General features: G+C 46.9%; 3 protein-coding genes across 3 annotated transcripts in view; 1 reads left to right on the top strand and 2 right to left on the bottom strand.

The window, feature by feature from the left end:
* Window positions 1-1206: 1206 nt before the first annotated feature.
* Window positions 1207-8733, top strand: glud1a (glutamate dehydrogenase 1a). Its single transcript, XM_083897880.1, has 13 exons — window positions 1207-1771; window positions 3426-3506; window positions 3651-3706; window positions 3913-3976; window positions 4078-4172; window positions 4638-4817; window positions 5870-6007; window positions 6104-6241; window positions 6338-6418; window positions 6793-6916; window positions 6997-7088; window positions 7182-7244; window positions 7335-8733. The coding sequence occupies exons 1-13, from the start codon at window positions 1384-1386 to the stop codon at window positions 7452-7454; spliced, it is 1620 nt and encodes a 539-aa protein (XP_083754006.1). The 5' UTR covers window positions 1207-1383; the 3' UTR covers window positions 7455-8733.
* A 1957-nt stretch (window positions 8734-10690) lies between these two features.
* Window positions 10691-16125, bottom strand: LOC310933741 (methyltransferase-like protein 27). Its single transcript, XM_083897293.1, has 6 exons — window positions 16010-16125; window positions 14096-14233; window positions 12964-13092; window positions 12747-12882; window positions 11474-11566; window positions 10691-11375 (listed from the first exon to the last, which is right to left on the bottom strand). Exons 2-6 carry the CDS (start codon window positions 14207-14209, stop codon window positions 11149-11151), a joined length of 699 nt encoding a protein of 232 aa, XP_083753419.1. The 5' UTR covers window positions 14210-14233; window positions 16010-16125; the 3' UTR covers window positions 10691-11148.
* Window positions 16126-20046: 3921 nt separating this feature from the next.
* The window catches only part of arfgef3 (ARFGEF family member 3), a gene marked incomplete at both ends in the record, with an annotated part of 25890 nt that continues 19300 nt past the window's right edge, over window positions 20047-26636 (bottom strand). The window contains 9 exons of the mRNA XM_083897499.1: window positions 20047-20238; window positions 21700-22210; window positions 22293-22684; window positions 23023-23124; window positions 23208-23379; window positions 24042-24335; window positions 25486-25601; window positions 25698-25829; window positions 26102-26204. Coding sequence (XP_083753625.1) covers window positions 20047-20238; window positions 21700-22210; window positions 22293-22684; window positions 23023-23124; window positions 23208-23379; window positions 24042-24335; window positions 25486-25601; window positions 25698-25829; window positions 26102-26204 — 2014 coding nt within the window. The remainder of the gene's footprint in view (window positions 20239-21699; window positions 22211-22292; window positions 22685-23022; window positions 23125-23207; window positions 23380-24041; window positions 24336-25485; window positions 25602-25697; window positions 25830-26101; window positions 26205-26636) is intronic.

Below are 26636 nucleotides of genomic sequence, written 5' to 3' on the forward strand. Positions count from 1 at the left end.
CCAAAGCCCATAGAGAAAATCAGTGATTAGGGTCCTCTGCTGTCTCGTGTGGTCACTTTGTGTCACTGAGGAATGTCTCATTTAAATATTTTAAATGCTAAAGTGACAAAATAAGACCTGTGAACTCCTGTGTGCTGTGATGTTAAAAATCACTGATTTACTCTATTATTTTCTGGAAGGAAAAGTTTGAAAATGAGATTAAGATTGAGAAAATTTATTATTGCAGATATTTGTTTAAATTACCTCATAAAAGTCAAAATGTAGGACTGAAAACTAATGATTTAATCGTTGTGTCGGTCTTTGTTTCCTGATAAACTTTAAATGTACAAATAAAATCAGAATTACAAATTGTGTCTAATAAGATTTAATCTGTTTTTTCTTTGACAGAAAACTTTTGATGTTTAGTTTGTGAAACAAACGCTGACGAGTGTCGTCACGTGACTCTGACATCTAACTTTAGAAAATGTGACATTTAAAACCACATATTTCAGAAGGCGCGCGCCCGCGACAGGGAGGAACTCAGTCAGACTTTCAAAATAAGAGTCAGACATTATGTATAACAATAATGTTTATCATTTAATAACAAGAACAGCAAACTATAAACATTTTTTTTATCTAATTAAGCACATATTAAGCGTAAAGAAGGAAAACATCTACAGAAAAACTCATGTCCAACATCTCTCTCTTTAATTGTATTTTAAAACATAATTAAAGAGATATTAAATCAGTGTTTATCACTTTCTAACCTCTCATGTGCTTCCAATTGTGGGGTAAAAATAAATCATCACATACAAATAAAATGACCATAAACTCTTTAAATCAAACTCTTTCAGCATAAAACAAGTGCAAAAATAACTATGTGGGGACAACCTTTATTTTGAAAGCCAGAACCGGATGTCATATATGAACCGATGCTGGCTAACTTCATGCTAACTTTAAACCGTCACGAAATCACTGAAACTCGCTAAAAAGCGAAAAAGTGATAAAATCTCTGACGTCACCGTCGTGTCCGTTTCCACGCAGCGCGGTGTGTGTGTGTTTAGTGAAGTGACGTCACTGTTTCGGAGCACTTTTGAAGCGCTAACGTGATGCTAACACCTAGCTTACCTGTCGCTCGTTAAACGTCTCGCGCCACTCGGTGTACAAATCCTGGGATCCGGTCGCGTGCGGCTGCTGGTCACGCGCACACGCGCCTTCAGACTTTAACAGGAAGAGGAGGCGGGAAGGAGGAGCCGCCGCTGCGGGTGCAAATACTTCGTTTTCTCGGCTCCATTTCCTCGTCTTCACCGACGCCGCCCTGCCCCCACAGTCCGCTCCAGTCCGCTCCGGTCCGCTCACTTCACCGGGACCACGAACTTCCTCCGCCCCCGAACTCACGCGAACATGTACCGGTGTTTCGGAGAGCTGCTGAGCCGGGGCGCCGGCTCCGTGCTGGCCGCTGACTCAGCGCTGCCGGTGTCCGCGTCCCTGCTCCGGCACCGCGGATACAGTCAGGTCGCGGACCAGGACGACGACCCGAACTTCTTCACCATGGTGGAAGGCTTCTTCGACCGCGGAGCCGCGATCGTGGAGAACAAGCTGGTGGAGGATCTGAAGAGCCGGGACAGCTCCGAGCAGAAGCGGAAGACGGTGCGCGGAATCCTGCGGGTCATCAAACCGTGTAACCACGTCCTGAGCCTCAATTTCCCCCTGAAGAGAGACAACGGAGAGTGGGAGGTGATCGAGGCTTACCGGGCTCAGCACAGCCAGCACCGGACACCCTGCAAGGGAGGTGAGCCCGACACACCGCCGCTGACACACCGACACACCGCCGCTGCCCCGGTCCTGGTCCTGGTCCCGGTCCTGGCCCTGGTCCCGGAATAATATCACGATAATCCCGATCTAAATGATCGCGATCACCGAGATTAGCTCAAGATTTGTTTTTACAAAAACTTAATCAACACAAAAACATCACGTGATGGAAAAGTTTAGGATTTAAAAATATTAAACTTTTAACATGAATCTGAAGAGAAGAAGTGACGTCACTGACGTGAGAGAGACACACAACTACTGACACACACTGAACTCACAACTACTGACACACAACTACTGACACACACTGAACTCACAACTACTGACACACAACTACTGACACACACTGAACTCACAACTACTGACACACACTGAACTCACAACTACTGACAACTAACTGTACTCACAACTACTGACAACAAACTACTGACACACACTGTACCAACAGACCCCTGATCCCCTTGCAGACATTTCCTGAACATTTGGAGCTATGTTGCTAACAAACAAACAAACAAACAAACGTTACATAACAAACTGAAAACAAACCTCATGTCTCCGCCCTGCTCTGCTGCTGTATACACACAAACGCTCCCTCAGTCAGGTCTGCCTCTGTCTGTTCTCAGATGAACAGACAGAGGCAGAATAACAGCTGTAAATCTGCTCACTCTCCTGCACCAAAGTCCAGTTCAATCAACTTTAACCTTTGAATTCAGCTACTGTGTGTGTGTGTGTGTGTGTGCGCGTGCGTGTGCGGACAGACAGAAACTCAGACTTTTATTTTGAAAAAACAGCTCGGTTTGCGTGCGTTTACGCTCTAAAAGCGACAAGCTACTTCCTGTTTACAACTGTGGAGCTAAAAGGGTGTGTCCTTATGTTGAAACATTTTGTCCTGTGGGCGGAGTCAGTGTCTGACTCATGTGAAGATTGACAGGTTTAACTTTGTGGTGAGACGACCACACCCACGCTGACTCGCGTCTCACACGCCATTTTGAGAGCGTCTTTGTTTACTTCCTGTTTGCTGTTAGACCAAGATTTAAGTTACTCTCTGTCTGTGGTGAGAGTTTAGTTTTTCCACTTGTGTTTAAAGTGACGTGTGTGGACAGGCCTGTGTGTGTGTGTGTGTGTGTTGGCTCCGCCCACACTCATTAACTGCTGCAAACTCAACGCCCTCCAGTTTTTCCGTGTTTTTTCAGTCTCTCAGACGCTGATTAAAGCACCACTGAAGCTCAGTCTGTGCAGCAGCTGCAGGATCATCATTAAAGGGAGAGTTCAGTGTTTTATTTTCCGCGTCTGAAGAATGTGTTCACGTTTAATCTGAAACCAACGCCGACGGTTCGACGTCACATGTTCACGTCTTTATCGTCACTGTCAGACTTTTCCAACAGGAAACTGAAGTTTGTAAATCACTCACTCCCCCACACCAAAGTCCACAGATAAACACGGGAGCTGCTGGTCCTCTGCTGCCTCGTGTGGTCACTTTGTGTCACTGAGGTCAATCAAAATAAGACGTTTGAACTCAGTGGTGGAGGCAGCAGTGGGATCAACGACTCCTTTGTGGTCTGAGTCCTGGTCTGAGTCCTGGTCTGAGTCCTGGTCCAGGTTTTGTTGCAGCTAACGGTCTTTGTGTGTTTCAGGGATTCGTTACAGTACAGATGTGTGTATGGACGAGGTGAAAGCTCTGGCCTCACTGATGACGTACAAGTGTGCTGTGGTCGGTGAGTACGTACACACACACACACACACACACCCTGACCTTTGACCCCACCCTAAAACCAGGTCTTAACTCCTCAAAAAGCTCCTTAAAGCAGTGAGGAGCGGTCAGCGTGTTGTGGTTTTGATGTGAGCTGAATGTGTTCCAGATGTTCCGTTTGGTGGAGCTAAAGCTGGAGTGAAGATCAACCCTAAGAACTACTCTGTGAGTACACACACACACACACACACACACACACACACACACACACACACACACACAGGGAAATGCTGAGTCATCAGTTGCAGACAAACCTAGGGATTCTCTCTCTCTCTCGTTCAGCCGTCAGACACACGTGACCTTTGACCTTCTCACGCTCAGGTGACCATGTGACCATGTGATCAGTGAGCGATGACTCTGTTGTTTTTCAGGACGCTGAGTTGGAGAAAATCACCAGGAGGTTCACGATCGAGCTGTCAAAGAAAGGCTTCATCGGTGAGTCGACGACCTCAGCGTCCTGAACATTTCACTTCCTGTTCGCAGACAGGAAGTGATCAAGCTTATGCTAATGCTAATGTGTGTGTGTGCGTCTGCAGGACCTGGCATCGATGTTCCTGCCCCTGACATGAGCACCGGTGAGAGGGAGATGTCCTGGATCGCCGACACCTTCGCCACCACCATGGGATACAAAGTGAGTGTCGGCGCCCCCTGCTGCTGAGACACAGGCTGAACTCAGTGTGAAAACAAAATGGCCGCCACTGAAGACCTGCCAGGAAAAACAGATTTTGGCAACTCTATCTCCGTCACGTCTTTGTCTCACTGTGACCAGACGTTTGTAAACCACTCACTCTCCCACACCAAAGTCCACTGATCCACTGCCGCCTCCATCACTACGTTCAAATGTCTGATTCCGTCGCTTCTGCATTTTAAAATCCTTTGTTCAGATTGACCTCAGTGACACAAAGTGACCACAGGAGGCAGCAGAGGACCAGTAGCTCCTGTGGACTTTGTTGTGGGAGAGTGAGTGGCTTACAGACGTCTGTCTCACAGTGAGACAAAGACATGATCGTGTCCTTAAACGTTTCTGCTGGCAGCCATTTTGTTTTGACTGAACATGTGCTCGCCCGGCTCTGACTCCGCCCACCTGTGTGTTCAGGACATCAACGCTCACGCCTGCGTCACGGGGAAACCCATCAGTCAGGGAGGAATCCACGGTCGCATCTCTGCCACCGGCCGCGGCGTTTTCCACGGCATCGAGAACTTCATCAACGAGGCGTCGTACATGAGTCAGCTGGGCATGTGTCCGGGCTTCCAGGACAAGACCTTCATCATCCAGGTAAGCCCCGCCCCCTTCGCTGGTCATTTTGACCATCGAGTAGTTTTTTTTTCTTCTGCCGCGTGGTCAGGTGGACCTCGCAGTCTGAGGAAGCTAACCCTAACCCTCGCGGTCAGAGGAGGGTCCTCGCGGTCAGATGGACCCTCGCGGTCAGATGAACCCTCGCAGTCAGGGGAGGGTCCTCGCGGTCAGAGGAGGGTCCTCGCGGTCAGAGGAGGGTCCTCGCGGTCAGAGGAGGGTCCTCGCGGTCAGATGGACCCTCGTGGTCAGATGAACCCTCGCAGTCAGAGGAGGGTCCTCGCGGTCAGAGGAGGGTCCTCGCGGTCAGAGGAGGGTCCTCGGGGTCAGGGGAGGGTCCTCGGGGTCAGAGGAGGGTCCTCGGGGTCAGATGAACCCTTGCGGTCAGGGGAGGGTCCTCGCGGTCAGGGGAGGGTCCTCGCGGTCAGGGGAGGGTCCTCGCGGTCAGAGGAGGGTCCTAACAGTCAGATGGAACCTCCCGGTCAGAGGAGGGTCCTAACAGTCAGATGGAACCTCCCGGTCAGGGGAGGGTCCTCGCAGTCTGATGGTTTACCCTCGCGGTCAGAGGAGGGTCCTCGCGGTCAGATGGACCCTCGTGGTCAGATGAACCCTCGCAGTCAGGGGAGGGTCCTCGCGGTCAGATGGACCCTCGTGGTCAGGGGAGGGTCCTCGCGGTCAGATTGACCCTTGCGGTCAGGGGAGGGTCCTCGCGATCAGGGGAGGGTCCTCGCGGTCAGATGGACCCTCGCGGTCAGATGGACCCTCGCGGTCAGAGGAGGGTCCTCGCGGTCAGGGGAGGGTCCTCGCGGTCAGAGGAGGGTCCTCGCGGTCAGAGGAGGGTCCTAACAGTCAGATGGAACCTCGCGGTCAGGGGAGGGTCCTCGGGGTCAGATGAACCCTCGCGGTCAGAGGAGGGTCCTCGCGGTCAGGGGAGGGTCCTCGCAGTCTGATGGTTGACCCTCGCGGTTAGGGGAGGGTCCTCGCGGTCAGATGAACCCTCGCGGTCAGAGAAACCTTCATCATGTTCTCTGCAGGGCTTTGGTAACGTTGGTCTTCACTCCATGCGTTACCTCCATCGCTTCGGAGCCAAGTGCATCGGCGTGGCAGAGCTGGACGGAAGCATCTGGAACCCGAACGGTATCAACCCCAAAGAGCTGGAGGACTACAAGCTGGTGAGCACTGGTCACAGTACAGGGTTAGTGCTCCACCTGCTGGAGAACAGTGGTTTCATTCACAGACTGATCACCGTCTTTGTTTTCACGCCTCAGGCCAACGGGACCATCGTAGGTTTCCCCGACTCTACGCCGTACGAAGGAAAGCTGCTGGAGGCCGACTGTGACATCCTGATCCCTGCAGCTGGAGAGAAACAGCTGACCAAGAGCAACGCCCACAAGGTCAAAGCCAAGGTGAGACACAGCCGTCATCATCGTCATCATCATCATCATCGTCACGTCAGAGGAAGAAGAACTAACAAACTACTCTTTACTTCCTGTGTGAGTCAGATCATCGCAGAAGGTGCTAACGGTCCGACCACACCTGAGGCTGACCGGATCTTCTTAGAGAGAAACATCATGGTCATCCCGGTAAGTCCAACACACACACGTCCTCCTCTCCTCTCCTCTCCTCACCTCCTCACTTCCTCACTTCCTCACCTCCTCACCTCCTCTCCTCTCCTCACCTCCTCCTCACCTCCTCACTTCCTCACCTCCTCTCCTCACCTCCTCCTCTCCTCTCCTCACTTCCTCACCTCCTCACCTCCTCTCCTCTCCTCACCTCCTCCTCACCTCCTCACCTCCTCACTTCCTCACCTCCTCTCCTCACCTCCTCCTCTCCTCTCCTCACTTCCTCACCTCCTCACCTCCTCTCCTCTCCTCACCTCCTCCTCACCTCCTCACTTCCTCACCTCCTCACCTCCTCACCTCCTCACCTCCTCACCTCACCTCCTCTCCTCGGTCAGGACTTGTACTTGAACGCCGGTGGCGTCACAGTCTCGTACTTTGAGTGGTTGAAGAATCTGAATCACGTCAGTTACGGACGACTCACCTTCAAATATGAGCGAGACTCAAACTACCACCTGCTCAGTGAGTCACGCACACAACAACAACAACAACAACACAACAACGTCACAACATGCTAACAACATAAACTGTTGTGTCGTCAGTGTCTGTCCAGGAGAGTTTAGAGAGGAAGTTTGGAAAACACGGAGGATCCATTGGCATCATTCCTACGTCTGAGTTCCAGGCCAGGATTTCTGTGAGCACACACACACACACACACACACACACACACACACACTAGCGTTGTTACTGTTGTTACAGTGTGTTGTTGTTGTTGTTGTCGTTACAGGGAGCGTCTGAGAAAGACATCGTTCACTCAGGTCTGGCCTACACCATGGAGCGTTCAGCCAGGGTAACAAACACACACACGACCATGAAGGTGGTTAGCTTAGCATTAGCAACAGTTGCATCATTTTCCTTCATTTTTTTTTCCCTCCTGCAGCAAATCATGAGAACAGCGAACAAGTACAACCTGGGTCTGGACCTGCGAACAGCCGCGTACGTCAACGCCATCGAGAAGGTCTACAAAGTTTACAGGGAGGCGGGGCTAACCTTCACATAGACTCGGCGCCGCCCACCACGTCCATCTGTTACTCATCAGCTGTTCGGGATTTCATCTTCACTTTTATCGCGCTGACATTTTCTTCTTCTTCTTCAATTGAAACCAAACAAACCTCGAGCTTTAAACTTCAAACCAAAACACTCAAGCCTTAAAACCACACAACCACCACACAACCATCACACAACCACCACACACACACACACAGTCACTTTTTCTAAATGTGCCTCAGGAGTTAAGCCTTGATTCGTTACTTTATTAAAAGGTCCATTCTGCTGTTTTTCCTGTGGTTTCAGGCTCGTTTACGTCACGTCAGTGATTATTAACCCTTTAATTAAAAGGTCGACTAATAAATAAGATTTTACTACGGCCAGTTTTTATAAATCACAGCAGCCGATGACCGATCGGTTTGAAATGAGTTACTGAACACTAACGGTTTGTTCTGCTGTTACATTATATCCAATATTTTCAATGAAAAATCAAACTAAATATTAAATACATGAAACATCGGAAAAAACAAATATAAGTTAAGGATTGAAAAAGTTTCTGAGAACAAACGTGCACAAACTTTAATTATCTGATCAGTAAATAATCTGCCAGTCTACCTCTGCTCTGAGACCAGCTAATGTTTTTAGCTTAAAACTTTCATTCAAATTCCCAAAGAAAAACACAATATTTAGCTCGTTATTATACCGAAAACTGCTCAGTTTGTCGTCTTTTCTTTTTCCTTTGAGGTCACGACGCAGAGGCTAAAGCTAATGCTACATAGTAATCCATGCAGTGAAGCTAACTGTCGAGGCTCGTTTACGGACGTAAACGTTTCAAGTGGTTTTTGTTCGTACGTCCGTTTCTTTTACCTTTAGAGAAAGCAGTACCACCAGCAGCCATGTGGGGGCGGTGTAGCTGAACAAGAATTTTCTTTCTTCCCCCCATCGGAAAGATTTTTGTCACGGTTAAGGTTAAATCGTTGAAAACCAAAGTTTATGTTTACACAATAAAAGGTCACGTGATGTGCGTTTTTAGTCTGAATGGAGATTATTTTTCACGATAAAACAGAAACATGCTAGCGTGGACGTAGCCTCGGAAACCAACTTTGATTAACTATGCAAATGATTGTTCTTTTGTCCTGAGGAACGTCAGCGACGCGTCTGCTGTGCTTTAAGTCTGTAAACAGGTCAAATCGAGGGAATTTACAACAAACTTTAAATCCCCGAGTTTAACTTTTCATTTCTGTGTCGGAGAACTTTTTATGCTTTTTTTTGTTAAAGTGAAATAAATTTGAAACAAAGTCCGAGTCTGAGAGTTTTTGTCGTTACATGAGGTCAAAGGTCGTTTGTCAGGAGCAACATGTGTGTTTACATGAAGTTTCCTTAACATCACATAAACACTTCAGTCCGACTAAACTAGAGCTAGTCTTAGTCGGACTAACAGACCTGGATGTGATTCATAGTCTGATTATTCCTGTATGGACACTCTTAGTCGACTGGAGTCGGACAAAATGTCGTCCTGTTGTTGACGTCGTACGACAGCAGGGGGCGTCTTTCATCAGACGACACGACCACAGGAGGCGTGTCCTTCTCATGTGTCTCACGTTAACATGGACAGAAGGTACGAGACAACCTGAACACACACACACACACACACACACCAGCTCATAGAGGCGGAGTCTAGGGCTGAACAATTAATCGAAATTTAATCAATATCGCAAAACAGCTCAGTGCAATTCTCAAATCGCAGGAGGCGCAAAATCTGCTCCAGCCAAAAATGTGTGTGAAAATATGATTTTTTACACATCTGCACAAATATCACACATTAATGTTTTTTGAATGAAAATGAGAATAATGATGTAAAAATGACCGCGAATCATATCGTCATCGCATTTCCTATCAAAAATGATCGGTGGAGCGGAGTCAGATGTGTCCTCATACAAACTGTCTGAGGAACGTCTTAGTCTGACTACGACCTTAGTCTGACTATGATCTTAGTCTGATTAAACCCAGGCCAGTGACGAACTGACGAACTGAAATGATTCAACGAAATCATGAAAATTGAATGATTATGTGTTTTGAGAACGTCATTTCCATGTTTGACAAATATATTTTGATAATATAATATATTTTTTATATTATATTAAATTATTTATGAACCAAAGAAAATAATTAACAGATGAGAATAATGAATAATTGTTAGTTGCAGAGTTACTTGAAAGAAAAACTTCACACATTTTTAAAACCTGAGAGAGATGATTACATTTAATGTATCTAATCTATGTTTAATCTAATCTATAATTATTAACTCTGTGTATCCTGAGCCACTGTTTGATGTAACACATTCATTTATATTAAACTAATCACTTAAATGAAGCTTTGTTAATCGATAGATTTGATTGTTTTTTTATATAACAACTGATGATGATGATGATGATGATGATGAGATTCATCCACGGTTCAAAACAAACAAACATACCGGTGACATGAGCCGCTGATGAGCCGCTGTACCCGGCCTCAGCCTCTCTCCTCTCCCGCTCTGTGGTCCCTCTCTCCCGGCTTCAGCCTCTCTCCTCTCCCGCTCTGTGGTCCCTCTCTCCCGGCTTCAGCCTCTCTCCTCTCCCGCTCTCTGGTCCCTCTCTCCCGGCCTCAGCCTCTCTCCTCTCCCGCTCTCTGGTCCCTCTCTCCCGGCTTCAGCCTCTCTCCTCTCCCGCTCTCTGGTCCCTCTCTCCCGGCCTCAGCCTCTCTCCTCTCCCGCTCTCTGGTCCCTCTCTCCCGGCTTCAGCCTCTCTCCTCTCCCGCTCTCTGGTCCCTCTCTCCCGGCCTCAGCCTCTCTCCTCTCCCGCTCTCTGGTCCCTCTCTCCCGGCCTCTTCACCGCGGCCGCTCCGGTGTTTAACGCTAACAACTGAACAACATTTAAAACAAGTGAAGCTCAAACAAACGCTTTTGTTTGTGTGTTTTTAAACGTGTTCACTCATTCACTCATTCACTCTCCTCACTCACATGTCAGCGTCACTACTTTTTAACCTGATTAGTACCGGAAACCCGATATGCAGCAACTTCCGGTTACCGCCAATGTATCGCGTGACGACAAAAACTAAAAACATCATTGCACACACACACACACACGCAAACAACGTGTTTTATTTTAAATCATCAGCTTTTATTTTGAAAGCCAGGTTGAAAGGAAGTGGAGCTGTGTAAGATTGGCTGAGTGACTGTTGTCCATTATCCTCCACCAGAGGGGGGTGCTGTGCCAATCTCAGCTGACATAGGGCGATAGGCGGGGTCACACCCTGATGGGCGGAGTCACATCCAGATAGGCGGAGTCAAGAATACATCCGAAGTCGCAACAGGAAGTGATGTCACATCCGAAATCACCATGTACCACTGTTCGTTAAATAAACTTGCCTTACTGCCAAAATTAGTTGTCATGCTAACGTTAGCTGTAGTACTTAAGTTAGCGCTGGTGCTAAAGTTAGCTGTTGTGCTAAAGTTAGCTGTAGTGCTAAAGTTAGCTCTGGTGCTAAAGTTAGCTGTAGTACTTAAGTTAGCGCTGGTGCTAAAGTTAGCTCTGGTGCTAAAGTTAGCTGTAGTGCTAAAGTTAGCTTTTTAGAAGTTATTCTTATCAAATAAACTGAATGAATGAAGGAGCCACATCTTTGTCACTGAAGCTTTACTTTGTGCTGAGTCACTGTGTGATGATGACTCAGCATTTCTGGTATATGTAAACTGTCCCACTGATGTAGGGCGCGTCCTCCTCGTCGCCCCCTGCAGGCTGGTGTGGGTTTGTCATGTATTTGTCCGACTGTTTGATTCCCACTCGTCTCCACAGACCCTCGTCCTCCATCAGCTGCAGCTCTTTCTCCAGATCATGATGATAATCCTGAGCTGCTCTTCCTGTGTGGTTTCCTCTGGAGAGACACACCAAGCCTCCTGCACACACACACACACACACACACACACACTGTTACACACTGTTACACACTGACTTCCTGTGTGCAGCTGCTCTTGGTGTTGACGGTGTAACAGACCTGGTCTGGCAGCGACACACAGTTCTCTGACCACACTGACCGGAACAAAACCAGCGTCCAGAGCTCCTGCTATGATGACCACGTCAAAAGATTCTGAGGAGGAAGAGGAGGAGGAGGAGGAGGAGGAGGAAGAGGAAGAGGAGGAGGAAGAGGAGGAGGAAGAGGAAGAAGAGGAGGGAGAGGAAGAGGAGGAGGAAGAGGAAGAAGAGGAAGAGGAGGAAGAAGATGAAGATGATGAAGATTAAATCAGGTCTGAACTCAGTTTAAATCACTGAAGATAAAATGAAGCAGAATTAGTTTGTTTCTATAAAATGTTAGTTTAAGGTTAGTTTAAGGTTTGTTAGAGGTTAGTTAAGGTTAGTTAGAGGTTAGTTTAAGGTTAGTTTAAGGTTTGTTAGAGGTTAGTTAGGGTTAGTTAGAGGTTAGTTTAAGGTTAGCCTTTACGGGTCGCGCAGGAGTCATTTAGTGATGTTTTATTTTTTGTCTTTTCACAGAAATTTAGGCTAATCTCACGTAATCTCACGTAATCTCACCCTAATCTCACCCTAATCTCGCATAATCTCACTTGATCTCACCTAATATCACCCTAATCTCACGTAAACTCACCCTAATCTCACCTAATCTCACGTAATCTCACCCTAATCTCACCTGATCTCACCTAATCTCACCTGATCTCACGTAATCTCACCCTAATCTCGCATAATCTCACCTGATCTCACCTGATCTCACCTAATCTCACGTAATCTCACCCTAATCTCGCATAATCTCACCTGATCTCACGTAATCTCACCCTAATCTCACGTAATCTCACCCTAATCTCGCATAATCTCACCTGATCTCACCTAATCTCACGTAATCTCACCCTAATCTCGCATAATCTCACCTGATCTCACCTAATCTCACGTAATCTCACCCTAATCTCGCATAATCTCACCTGATCTCACCTAATCTCACCATAATCTCACGTAATTTCACCCTAATCTCACCTGATCTCACTTGATCTCACCTAATCTCACCTGATTACACGTAATCTCACTCTAACCTCACTCTGATCTCACTTTATCTCTCTAAAGTGAAGGATCTTCACCTCCCTCTAAACCTGCTGCTCAGGTTCTACCACATCACTGAGTCTCTTGTCGTTCCGCCCTGGTTCCCCCCCCTAAAGGAGATGACTGTAGAACAGCAGCAGTTAGTGAGTGAAACGCCCTTAAGGTGAATGTAAAGTGTAAATAATGAGTGTGAAGTGTTGGTGAAGTGTGTGAGTGTCCAGTACCAGGTGGTGCAGGCAGTGGTTCTGGTCCCAGCAGAGCCAGTTTCAGGTCCTGGTAGAGTTTGGTCTCAGCAGCTTTCTCTAACATGCCTTTACTGCCGTCCACTCCACTAAAGTGTCTGAAGCCCACTTCACTCATCTGGACTCACAAGAGGGAAACACACAGGTTTAAAGTCATGTCAGCCATGTTTGCTGTGACATCATCAGACTCTGGTCTCACCAGTTTAGCGACCCATCCAGTCCCACAGGCCACGTCCAGAACCACAGTGTCCTCAGGACGCCCTCTGAAGTGTTCACACAGGAAGCTGACGGCCAGATGTGGAGATCTGTACTTCATCAGGGAGTGGTCCTGTTTCAAGACAACCAATCACTGGAGTGGGTGGAGCTGATCTAACTCCGCCCTGACCCAGTATTGCTAACTTTAGCACCAGAACTAATTTTAGCACTACAGCTAACTTTAGCACTACGGCTAACTTTAGCACCAGAACTAACTTTGGCAGTATGGCTAACTTTAGCACTACAGCTAACTTAAGCACTAGAACTAACTTTAGCACAGCAGCTAACTTTGGCAGTATGGCTAACATTAGCACTACAGCAAACTTTGGCAGTATGGCTAACTTTAGCAGTACAGCTAACTTTAGCAGTACAGCTAACTTTAGCACCAGAACTAACTTTAGCACTACAGCAAACGTTGGCAGTATGACTAACTTTAGCAGTACAACTGACTTTGGCAGTATGGCTAACTTTAGCACTACAGCTAACTTTAGCACTACAGCTAACTTAAGCACTAGAACTAACTTTAGCACTACAGCAAACGTTGGCAGTATGACTAACTTTGGCAGTATGGCTAACTTTAGCACTACAGCTAACTTTGGCAGTATGGATACCTTTAGTACTACAGCTAACTTTGGCAGTATGGCTAACTTTAGCACTACAGCTAACTTTGGCAGTACAGCTAAATTTAGTACTTCAGCTAACTTTAGGACTACAGCTACCTTTAGTACTATAGCTCACTTTGGCAGTACAGCTAAATTTAGTACTTCAGCTAATTTTAGCACTACAGCTAACTTTAGCACTACGGCTGACTTTAGCACTACAGCTAACTTTAGCACTATAGCAAACTTTGGCAGTATGGCTACCTTTAGTGCTACAGCTAACTTTGGCAGTATGGCTAACTTTAGCACTCCAGCTAACTTTAGCACTCCAGCTAACTTTAGCACTACAGCTAGCTTTGGCAGTACAGCTAAATTTAGTTCTTCAGCTAACTTTAGCACTACAGCTAACTTTAGCACTACAGCTAACTTTAGCAGTATGGCTAACTTTAGCACTACAGCATTTTACTCTGGACTCACTTTCTCATAGTTGTCAGCCCAGGTGTCGTAAAGCCGAGCCTGACGCTCCACGTCCAGATCTTTGGATCGTTTGAAAACGTCCCTGGATTCTCCCACCGTTCTGCTGTCCATCATGAGGGAGGGGGCGGGGCTTCAGACCTTTATCACGTTAGATTATTTTATAGACAGACACACACACACACACACACACACACGGTGTGTATCGACTATCAACAAGGTTAACGCACGTTAACGCACGACGCGTTTCCATGACGACTGACGGGCACCGCTTACCAGTTAGCTCCGTTAGCTCATTTAAGTGGCGGTTAGCGTGCCCACAGTGGAACTGGAGCGGTCTGTTTACGTACTGCGTATGTGTGTTTTTAAAGGTTAGCGTTAACTTTAGAGACTCATTTTAACAATCGTCTTTTTCCAGTCAGTCGTCATGGAAACGCATCATGGGTTAACGTTGATGCCGTTAACGTTGTTAACGCGCTAACACGCCCAGCACTGATGATCCACGTGATGACCTCTGACCTCTGTCTTCTCTTGCATATAAAAAGACTTTTATAGATAAAAAAGCAGCTGAAGGTGATTTCACTCTGTTTCTGCTCAACATGCTCTTTCACTATATATATATATATATATATATACACATACATATATATATATATATATACACATACATATATTATATATACATACATACATACATACATATATATACATACATACATATATATATATATATACACACATACATATATATATATATATATACACACAAACAAACATATATATATACATACATATATTATATATACATACATACATACATATATATACATACATACATACATACATATATATATATATACACATACATACATATATATACATACATACATACATATATATACATACATACATACATATATATATATATATATACGTACATACATACATATATATATATATACGTACATACATACATATATATATATACACACAATCATTTTAAAAGTTTGGGCTCACTTAAAAATGTCCTTATTTCTGAAGGAAAATTTCTTTTTTATCAATAATCTAACAGTAAATGAATTATAAATACTCTCTTTACATTGTTAATGTGGTAAAAAGGTCTGTTTTTAACAGTACATGGTGTATATATATATATATATATATATATATGTGAACAGAGGCTTATCTTCTGTCTTCTTATGGTACATGTGTTTGCTGATGGTGTTTGAAGGTTCTTGGATGATTAGAAAACCTTAGTGCAGTGATGTGAGCGCAGCTGAAAACACTTTGATACTGAATAAAATCATTATTTATCATCTCGACTGTATTTTGAACAAAAGTCTGACTTTAAGTAGAAAAGTTGTTAAAATCGTAAAAGGTGAGGCCAAACGTGTATGTACACATATACATGTACACGTGAATATACATATGTATATATGTACTGTGTGTGTGTGTGTGTGTGTGTGTGTGTGTGTGTGTGTGTGTGTGTGTGTGTGTGTGTGTGTGTGTGTACACCTTCTCAAAACGAGTCTGAACTAGAAAAGCGTGTCTGATGTTAATAAAGTCCTGACAGAAGATAAAGGTCCTCACCTTCACCTTCACAGTCACAGTCACAGAAACACTGAGAACATTATAACGTTTAAAAACATCATCTGAATAATCTGAATAATAACCAGAGTTGTTACCTGTGTGTGTGTGAGTGATTCAGCAGAAAGCAGGAAACACAAGCTTGAGCCTGAATGAACATCTGATAATGTGTGAGTGAACTTTGAAGCTTTGACCTCTGACCTCAGGCAGCAGCACGCGCTGACGCAGCACGCGCTGACGACGCCCCTCGCTGCTCGGCGCTGATTTGTAGCTGAGCCTCGGAGCTAATGCTAATGCTAATGCTAACTACCGTGAGCCGCGTATACTCACGACCCTCCGTGTGTCCTCCGTGTGTCCTCCGTGTGTCCTCCGTGTGTCCTCCGTGTGTCCTCCGTGTGTCCTCCGTGTGTCCTCCGTGTGTCCTCCGTGTGTCCTCCGTGTGTCCTCCGTGTGTCCTGGTTCACCTCCTCCTCCTGGAGAACCTCCTCCTGGTTCACCTCCTCCTGGAGAACCTCCTCCTGGTTCACCTCCTCCTGGAGAACCCCCCCCCTCTCCTCTTTTCTCTCTTCTCTAATGAAGAGTTTTTAGTTTTTTAGTTTTTCAAAATAAAGTGTAAGATTTCCTATAAACGGTCAAAATGACCTTTTCACAGTAAAGTGTTAAAGAACCTTTGAATATTCTGGATTATAATCTTAATCTTATTATTAAAAGAAATAATAAACTGTAAAAACAAACTTCGCTGAACTCTTGAATAGAATATTTGACGTGAATTCAGCTGTTTTTGTTGCATTGATTTGATACAAGTTTGTTTATTAGATAAAAAAAAAAACATCGCGATTGTTTAAAAAAAAACAACATTGCGTTTAAACCCGTAAAAGAAAAAACAAAGTCGTCGACTTGGAGAATTCCTTTATTTATTTTCTCCAAACAAACAAACAAACAAAACAATCCGTTTTAAAAAATAAAGATACGTCTGTTTCTATGAGCGGCCGCAGGTTGGAGGCGGAGCCTGGAACATCAAAGGGGTTTGATTGTGTCGGTCGTCGTGGAAACGACTTTAAATGGTTTCTTCTTCTCTGCTTCAGTCATCGCTCACTATGTCCTTCAGACTGGGCTCCTCCTCCTCCTCCTCCTGGTCTCCGCCCCTGGACTTTGATCTTGGACTGGGCTCCTCCCCCTCCTCCTCCTGGTCTCCGCCCCTGGACTTAGATCTTGGACTGGGCTCCGCCTCCTCCTCCTGGTCTCCGCCCCTGGTCTTTGATCTTAGACTGGGCTCCGCCTCCTCCTCCTGGTATCCGCCCCTGGCCTTTGATCTTAGACTGGGCTCCGCCTCCTCCCCCTGGTCCCCGCCCCTGGTCTTTGATCTTGGACTGGGCTCCGCCTCCTCCTGGTCCCCGCCCCTGGTCTTTGATCTTGGACTGGGCTCCTCCTCCTCCCCCTCCTCCTCCTCAGCTCCGCCCCTGGACTTTGATCTTGGCCTGGGCTCCTCCCCCTCCTCCTCAGCTCCGCCCCTGGAGCGCCTGGTGCTGGCGGCTCTGGCGATCCTGGTGAGCGTGTGCTCGTACGGCGGCGGCAGGTAAACCATGAGGAAGACGCCGTCGGCGGCGTCCTGCTCGGAGGCGGAGCTAAGCGGACGGTGGTGCTGCCCCCTGCTGCGCCGCAGCGACGACAGCAGCTCGCAGTTCCTCTCTGGGTCCTCCAGGTCCTCCAGGGCGATCACGTTGGCCACGCCCAGTTTGCCACCCGGGCCGAAGCTCCGCCTACGACGCAAAACCAGGAAGCCGACGATGCCGAGAAAGAGGAGGAGGAAGCAGACGGTTGCTATGATGACGAAGGTGACGGAGCGCGTGGCGGCGATGACCTCACCTGAACTTTGACCCTGTGAGACACAGAGAGACAACGTGTGAGCGCCCCCTGCTGCTCAGTCACATGATCACATGATCACATGATGTGTGTGTGTGTGTGTGTGAGTGAGTGAGTGTGAGTATGTGTGTGTGTGGATGTGTGAGTATGTGTGTGTGTGTGTGTGTGTGTGTGTGTCTGTGTGAGTGTGTGTGTGTGTGTGTGTGTGTGTGTGTGTGTGTGTGTGTGTTAGTATGTGTGTGTGTGTGGGAGAGTGAGTGTGAGTATGTGTGTGTGTGTGTGTGTGCGTGTGTCTGTGGGGGTGTGTGTGGGAGAGTGTGTGTGTGTGTGTGTGTGTGTGCGTGTGTGTGTGTGTCTGTGGGGGTGTGTGTGGGAGAGTGAGTGTGTGTCTCTGTGTGTGTGTGTATGTGTGTGTGTGTGTGTGTGTCTCTGTGTGTGTGTATGTGTGTCTCTCTCTGTGTGTGTGTGTGGGAGAGTGAGTGTGTGTCTCTGTGTGTGTGTATGTGTGTGTGTGTGTGTGTCTCTGTGTGTGTGTATGTGTGTCTCTCTCTGTGTGTGTGTGTGGGAGAGTGTGTGTATGTGTGTCTCTCTCTGTGTGTGTGTGTGGGAGAGTGTGTGGGTGTGGGTGTGTCTCTGTGTGTGTGTGTGTGTATGTGTGAGTGTGTGTGGGAGAATGAGTGTGTGTCCTGTGCTCAGGTCAGATGTGAGCAGCAGGGGGCGCTCTCTATCAGCCACAAACATCTGTTTGGCCTCATTCTGAGTTAATCTGTTGCCGTGGAAACAGCTTAAGGTCAGAGGTCAACACAAAGATTTAAATAAAGCACGCGATGCCTTCAACGACCTGTCATGAAAATCAGCCTTTCATCGTAATAACGAGTTTTTAAAGGTTAGAGGAGAACGTGTGAAGATGTTGAAAATATAACTATAATATGTATTTACATATTAACATATAGACATATACATATATACATATATGTATATATATAAAAATCTAAAGTGTGAAGCATCTTCGTCAGATAAGAGCATTTCCCTTTAACTTAAACACACCTTTAGTCATTAATAATCACTGAGTTTTCCTGAGTGCACCTGAACTCACCGCGGCGTCAGTGGACGGCAGAGCTGAAGGAGCGAGAGACGACCAGTCCAGAGAGTCTCGACCTGCTGGACCGAACTTTGTCCAACTGTCCAGCAGGGAGCGCATGATGAAGACCACGGTGATGAAGACGAAGATAAGGACGAAGATGAAGATGATGAAGACGATGAAGAGTCCAGAGTGACCACAGTGATGAAGTGATGACACTGAAATGAAAACTGAGAGGAGATTTACAGCTGTGTGTGTGTGTGTGTGTGTGTGTGTGGGGGGGGGTGAGTGTGTGTGGGGGTGAGTGTGTGTGTGTGTGTGAGAGTGAGTGAGAGTGAGTGTCACACACACACACACTTCAGTAACTAGGTCACTTTGACACTTTTCATTTCAATCATGAAAAGATGAGGAAAAGAGAACAGCGCCCCCTGTGGACAGTGTCCACTCACTGTGGACAGTGTCCTCAGTGAGTGGACAGTGTCCTCAGTGTCCTCTGTAATCAGCTTATGTTGCAGCTGAAGTGAAAGAGTAAAAATGAAAAGAGCAGATTTGTTCATTAATCCTGAGACATCTGTCCACAGTGGGCGGGGCCTACGCCTGTCCAGAATGGGCGGGACCTACGCCTGTCCACAGTGGGCGGGGCCTACGCCTGTCCACAGTGGGCGGGGCCTAAGCCTGTCCACAGTGGGCGGGGCCTACGCCTGTCCACAGCAGCTGCAGAGACCACGCCCTCTGAAGTGGGCGGGGCCTGAGTTGAAGGAGCAGAAGCAGACGATAAGTGAATCTTTATATTTTATTTCCTGAAGCTGAAACAACAAATTCACACGTTCACAGTGACAGACACACACACACACACACACACACACACGGCACTGCAGGGTCACAAGGTCACAGGTTTGAATCCCAGCGAGAAGGCGGGCGTCACCGCAGACTTCACCGCAACACGTTCACCAGTTCACTGTCTGTGTTTTTAAATTCAAAATCATCGTCGAGTAAGTTTTCAGAAAAAAGAGATAAGTTTGTGAACACATGAACACGTGAACACGTGAACACGTGAACACATGAACACATGAACACATGAACACATGAACACGTGAACACATGAACACGTGAACACATGAACACGTGAACATGTGAACACGTGAATACGTGAATACGTGAACACGTGAACACGTGCCAATCAGGTGTAAATAACCACAGTTTTCCCAGAATTCATTGCACGGTGACTTCGTTTGCTGCTCATGTCCTCCCCTCTGACACCACCAGAGGGAGCCATGCCCCTTTTCGCTCAACGACAAGAACAAGAGACGATTTCATTCATGTCTTCACTGATGGAGTGACTGTGTCCTCCTGCTGCTACTCCTCTTTCTCCTCTTTCTCCTCTTGCTCCTCCTCCTCCTCCTCCTCCTCTTGCCCCTCCTCCTCACAGGATGATGTCATAAAGCCGTCCCACTCGGCTAAGCCACTCCCTCAGTGCCTGACGGACACGCCCATCTGTCACGTGACAGGTCAGCTGACTGAGACACGGGAACAGCACCGGCTGCAGCGCCAGGAAGGCGGAGTCAGACAGGAGGAGGGCGTGGTTAAGGAGGGTCAGGACCATGTTTGTCCACGCCTACAGGGGGAGGAGACAAAATGACATCACGTCTGATGAAGTACACACAGGTGTATACAAGTACAAAGATGTGTATACAAGTACACACAGGTATGCACAAGTACACACTGATGTATATATACAAGTACACACAGGTATGTACAAGTACACACAGGTAAACATGAACTTTTATTGATTATTGATGAAGTATTGATGAAGTATTGCTGTAGTATTGATGAAGTATTGCTGTAGTACTGCTGTAGTACTGCTGTAGTATTGCTGTAGTACTGCTGTAGTATTGCTGTAGTATTGCTGTAGTACTGCTGTAATACTGCTGTAGTATTGCTGTAGTATTGCTGTAGTAGTACTGCTGTAGTATTGCTGTAGTATTGCAGTAGTATTGCAGTAGTACTGCTGTAGTACTGCTGTAGTACTGCTGTAGTATTGAAGTAGTATTGCAGTAGTACTGCTGTAGTACTGCTGTAGTATTGCTGTAGTATTGCTGTAGTACTGCTGTAGTATTGCTGTAGTACTGCTGTAGTACTGCTGTAGTATTGCTGTAGTATTGCTGTAGTACTGCTGTAGTATTGCTGTAGTATTGCTGTAGTACTGCTGTAATACTGCTGTAGTATTGCTGTAGTATTGCTGTAGTAGTGCTGCTGTAGTATTGCTGTAGTACTGCTGTATTATTGAAGTAGTATTGCAGTAGTACTGCTGTAGTACTGCTGTAGTATTGCTGTAGTATTGCTGTAGTACTGCTGTAGTATTGCTGTAGTATTGCTGTAATACTGCTCTAGTATTGCTGTAGTACTGCTGTAGTACTGCTGTAGTACTGCTGTAATACTGCTGTAGTATTGCTGTAGTATTGCTGTAGTAGTACTGCTGTAGTATTGCTGTAGTATTGCAGTAGTATTGCAGTAGTACTGCTGTAGTACTGCTGCTGTAGTACTGCTGTAGTACTGCTGTAGTACTGCTGCTGTAGTACTGCTGTAGTGTTGCTGTAGTATTTCTGTAGTGCTGCTGTAGTATTGCTGTAGTATTGAAGTAGTATTGCAGTAGTATTTCTGTAGTGCTGCTGTAGTATTGCTGTAGTACTGCTGTAGTACTTCTGTAGTACCTGTATCTGTGCCTGCTATAGTACTGCTGTAGTACTGCTGTAGTACTGCTGTAGTACTGCAGTAGTAGTAGTAGTACCTGTATCTGTGCCTGCTATAGTACTGCTGTAGTACTGCTGTAGTACTGCTGTAGTAGTAGTAGTACCTGTATCTGTGCCTGCTATAGTACTGCTGTAGTACTGCTGTAGTACTGCTGTAGTAGTAGTAGTACCTGTATCTGTGCCTGCTATAGTACTGCTATAGTACTGCTGTAGTACTGCTGTAGTACTGCAGTAGTACTTCTGTAGTACCTGTATCTGTGCCTGCTATAGTACTGCTGTAGTACTGCTGTAGTACTGCTGTAGTACTGCAGTAGTAGTAGTAGTACCTGTATCTGTGCCTGTGCGTCCCTCAGAGTCACAGTGTTGTTGTTGATCGTTGATCCCGACCGCGGTCGTTCCTGCCTCAGAACTTCAGGTCCGGCGCTGACAGAGTGTCTCAGTGGCGGCCCCTGCTGGTCCACCAGCTGCTGAGGTCTCTGCGGGGGCCTCTGCGGCTCGGCGGGGCTCCTCCTCTCCCCGGTGGCTCCTCCACCTCCTCCTGCTCCTCCTGCGGTGGCGGAGGGGGCGTGGCCTTGCTCCTTCATGAACATGTTGACGAGGTTCTGCGGCGCCGGCTGCGGCTGCTTCCTGCGTTTGTATTCCAGCATCAGTTTGCTGAGGCTTCTGTCGGCGGCGATGGTGTAAAGTTTGTTTCCTGCGTTTTCCCACCATTCCTTCCTCCGCCCTGCTGCGGGAACGCCACCCGGAGCTCCGCCTCCTAACGAGCTCGACGTCACGCCGGAGTCCCGCCTCTCTCCTCCGCCGCAGCGGTAGTGGTGAGGCAGACTTCCTGTCGAGCTGCGGACACAGGAAACAGGAAGCGCGTTAACAGAACGTAACGTGATGTTTCTGTGGTTACCGTGGATACGCACGCACTGACCTGAATCCAGGACTGGGCGTGGTCACGTCTCCCGGCGACGCCGTGCTGACGTCCGTCACCTGACACTTGGACCCGCCCTCCTCTGAGGGCGTGCCCCTCGCAGAAAACCCCCCCAATGATGTGGGCGTGGACGTCTCTGACTGGAAGAGAGGCAGGAAGAAGAGGTGGTCGGCCCCGCCCCCCAGGGCCCCGCCCCTCTGCAGAGCCGCCTCCTCCAGCGTGCTCTCCAGGTCACGGAGCATCTGGATGTAACTGTTACACAGATCCACGCTCAGCTTATAAAGGCGCTTGACAAGCCACGCCCAGTCGGCCCCGCCCACTGGCTGCACGCTGAGCGAAGGCACGGGCGCTCGCCACGGGTGACGACGGTCACGCCCACGAGGAGGACTGACCTGTGGGCGGAGAGAGTGTGTGAGTGTGAGTGTGTGTGTGAGTGTGTGTGTGTGTGTGTGTGAGTGTGTGTGTGAGTGTGTGTGTGAGTGTGTGTGTGTGTGTGTGTGTGTGTGCGTGTGTGAGCGTGTGAGTGTGTGTGTGAGTGTGTGTGTGCGTGTGTGAGCGTGTGTGTGCGTGTGTGTGCGTGTGTGCGTGTGAGTGTGTGTGTGTGCGTGTGTGTGCGTGTGTAAGTGTGCGTGTGTGAGTGTGTGTGAGTGTGTGTCAGTGTGTGTGTGTGTGTGTGTGTGTGTGTGAGTGTGTGTCTGTGTGTGTGTGTGTGTGTGTGTGTGTGTGTCACCTGTGCCGTCTCTTCAAATATATCTTCATCCTCAGATGAAGCAGACTCATGGTGGGAGGAGTCAGAACTTTCCTCCTCTTCCTCGTACAGAATCTTCTTCACCTGTAAACACAGGTGAGAGTCAGTGACTGTGAGCGCCCCCTGCTGCTCATGTGCTTTGATATAACAGACAGAGCGTTGTTTGCCTGCTGTGGCGTCATTCCCTCAGCCTGACTCAAGGTGGCGCTCAGCAGAGTCTGGAAGTACAGGTTGAAGCTCATGGCCGACTGTCTGTAAAGATTAGCTGCTCCACAAACACCTGAGACCTTCATGAGGAGATACTTTAGACCAGGACGAGTGTCAAAGTCACGAGCCGTCCTGAGGACACACAATCACACAATCACACAATCACACAATCATCAACGTCCTGAGGACACACAATAACACAATCACACAATCACACAATCATCAACGTCCTGAGGACACACAATCACACAATCATCAACGTCCTGAGGACACACAATCACACAATCATCAACGTCCTGAGGACACACAATCACACAATCACACAATCATCAACGTCCTGAGGACACACAATCACACAATCATCAACGTCCTGAGGACACACAATCACACAATCACACAATCATCAACGTCCTGAGGACACACAATCACACAATCATCAACGTCCTGAGGACACACAATCACACAATCATCAACGTCCTGAGGACACACAATCACACAATCACACAATCATCAACGTCCTGAGGACACACAATCACACAATCACACAATCATCAACGTCCTGAGGACACACAATCACACAATCACACAATCATCAACACACAATCACACAATCACACAATCATCAACGTCCTGAGGACACACAATCACACAATCACACAATCATCAACACACAATCACACAATCACACAATCATCAACGTCCTGAGGACACACAATCACACAATCATTAAAGCACAATCATCGACACACAATCCTCAACACAATCATCAACACAAAGATCCAGTGCAGACTCACCTGTATGAGTCCAGCAGCAGATCCAGGATCATGGCTAAGTTGCTCATGGAGATGTAGCGTAAGAATCCTGCAGAGAGTTTGCTGGGGTCAGAGGTCACAGGCGTGACCTTCTCAGGCGTGACCTTCTCAGGCGTGACCTTCTCAGGCGTGACCTTCTCAGGCGTGACCTTCTCAGGCGTGACCTTCTCGTGACCCTCAGGCTGTTTGACGAACTCGTCCAGAAGGATGTCGTAGAGGTTCTGCAGAAGAACCTGATGAGACAGGAGGCTGACCACGATGTTCCTGAAGGGGATCCTACAGAGAGCAGGACACTGTGACCTCTGACCTCTGACCTCAGTATCAACCCGTTTAAACTGGGTTAAATAAGTAAAGCAGAGCACAGCGCCCCCTACTGTCACATACAACATCAGGTGAAAGTACATGTTTGATTATAAATGAATATGATTGTAGTGATTATTATAATCCTAGCATTAGCATCAAGTGTCCTCTGTCCATATGTGCTGTTGCCTAGCAACAATACGTCAACATCACAATATAATATAAACTTACCCAATTTTCCTGAAACGCAGCAGAAAAAAACAGAGAAAATCTGACTTTATATAACATGTTTAACATGTGTCATTGTGTGTGTGTGTGTGTCACCTCTTTGTGTATTGTTGTGTAGTGTCTTCTATGATGAGGACACATGATTGTGCGTGTGTGTGTGTGTGTCACCTCTTTGTGTGTTGTTGTGTAGTGTCTTCTATGATGAGGACACATGATTGTGTGTGTGTGTGTGTGTGTGTCACCTCTTTGTGTGTTGTTGTGTAGTGTCTTCTATGATGAGGACACATGATTGTGCGTGTGTGTGTGTGTGTGTCACCTCTTTGTGTGTTGTTGTGTAGTGTCTTCTATGATGAGGACACATGATTGTGTGTGTGTGTGTGTGTGTGTCACCTCTTTGTGTGTTGTTGTGTAGTGTCTTCTATGATGAGGACACATGATTGTGTGTGTGTGTGTGTGTGTGTCACCTCTTTGTGTGTTGTTGTGTAGTGTCTTCTATGATGAGGACACATGATTGTGCGTGTGTGTGTGTGTGTGTGTGTCACCTCTTTGTGTGTTGTTGTGTAGTGTCTTCTATGATGAGGACACATGATTGTGCGTGTGTGTGTGTGTCACCTCTTTGTGTGTTGTTGTGTAGTGTCTTCTATGATGAGGACACATGATTGTGCGTGTGTGTGTGTGTGTGTGTCACCTCTTTGTGTGTTGTTGTGTAGTGTCTTCTATGATGAGGACACATGATTGTGCGTGTGTGTGTGTGTCACCTCTTTGTGTGTTGTTGTGTAGTGTCTTCTATGATGAGGACACATGATTGTGCGTGTGTGTGTGTGTCACCTCTTTGTGTGTTGTTGTGTAGTGTCTTCTATGATGAGGACACATGATTGTGCGTGTGTGTGTGTGTCACCTCTTTGTGTGTTGTTGTGTAGTGTCTTCTATGATGAGGACACATGATTGTGCGTGCTCAAACCCGTCCTTGTTGCTCGGCGTCTTCGGTGAACACTGAGAGTCCAGCATGAAAACCTGTGGCACAGTTGTGTCATTAAAGATGACTCAGCGTTTTTCACATGATGATGATGAGGTCAGAGGTCAGAGGTCAGAGGTCAGAGGTCAGCTGACCTGTTGAGCCATAGCTTTGATCCTCCAGAACTCGGCCTCAGCTGAAGGAGAATGAGACGGAGCTGCAACCTTCACCTCACAAGCATCACCTGAGAAACTGTCACTGTCACTGTGGAAACACAACAGGAGGGTCTACACACACACACACACCAGAGGTCAAAGGTCACCACACATATATTCATGTTATATAATACACACACATTATGTCTCTATTATATATCATATCTATAACATCTGCATCGCCCCCTGCTGGCTGACTGCAGCAAACACCTGAAGCCCCGCCCCCTCAAGTACAGGTCTACAAAGGTCATTTCAGGTCGTTCTCTCCTGATGATCAAAAGAGGCGGAGACCTGATGATTGACAGCTGATTGGTTGATATCCTGCAGCGATGGTGCGTCTTTACCTTGACGGGTTCTAACGTAGCGGTGAAAGCGTCCTGCAGGGCGCAGCACGCCAAACGCCACATCTCCTCTGTGAACACGGGGCCGACTGTGACCAGCACATACCTGAGGAGGAGGCGGAGCATCACGTGTAACATGTGTTATTAACATGTGATATTAGTGTTATTAACATGTATCACTCTTTTATTAACGTGTTATTAACATGTATCACACGTTTATTAATGTGTTATTAACAAGCGTTATTAACATGTGATATAAGTGTTATTTACATGTATCACTTTTTTATTAACATGTTATTAACATGTGATATTAGTGTTATTAAAATGTGATTTAAGTGTTAGTAACATGTGATATAAGTGTTAGTAACATGTGATATAAGTGTTAGTAACATGTGATATAAGTGTTAGTAACATGTGATATATAAGTGTTAGTAACATGTGATATAAGTGTTATTAACATGTGATATTAGTGTTATTAACATGTATCACATGTTAATGAACGTGTTATTAACAAGCTTTATTTACATGTGATATAAGT

The sequence above is a fragment of the Microchirus variegatus genome (genome assembly GCF_963457635.1).
Source record: "Microchirus variegatus genome assembly, chromosome: 11".
Taxonomy (NCBI): domain Eukaryota; kingdom Metazoa; phylum Chordata; class Actinopteri; order Pleuronectiformes; family Soleidae; genus Microchirus; species Microchirus variegatus.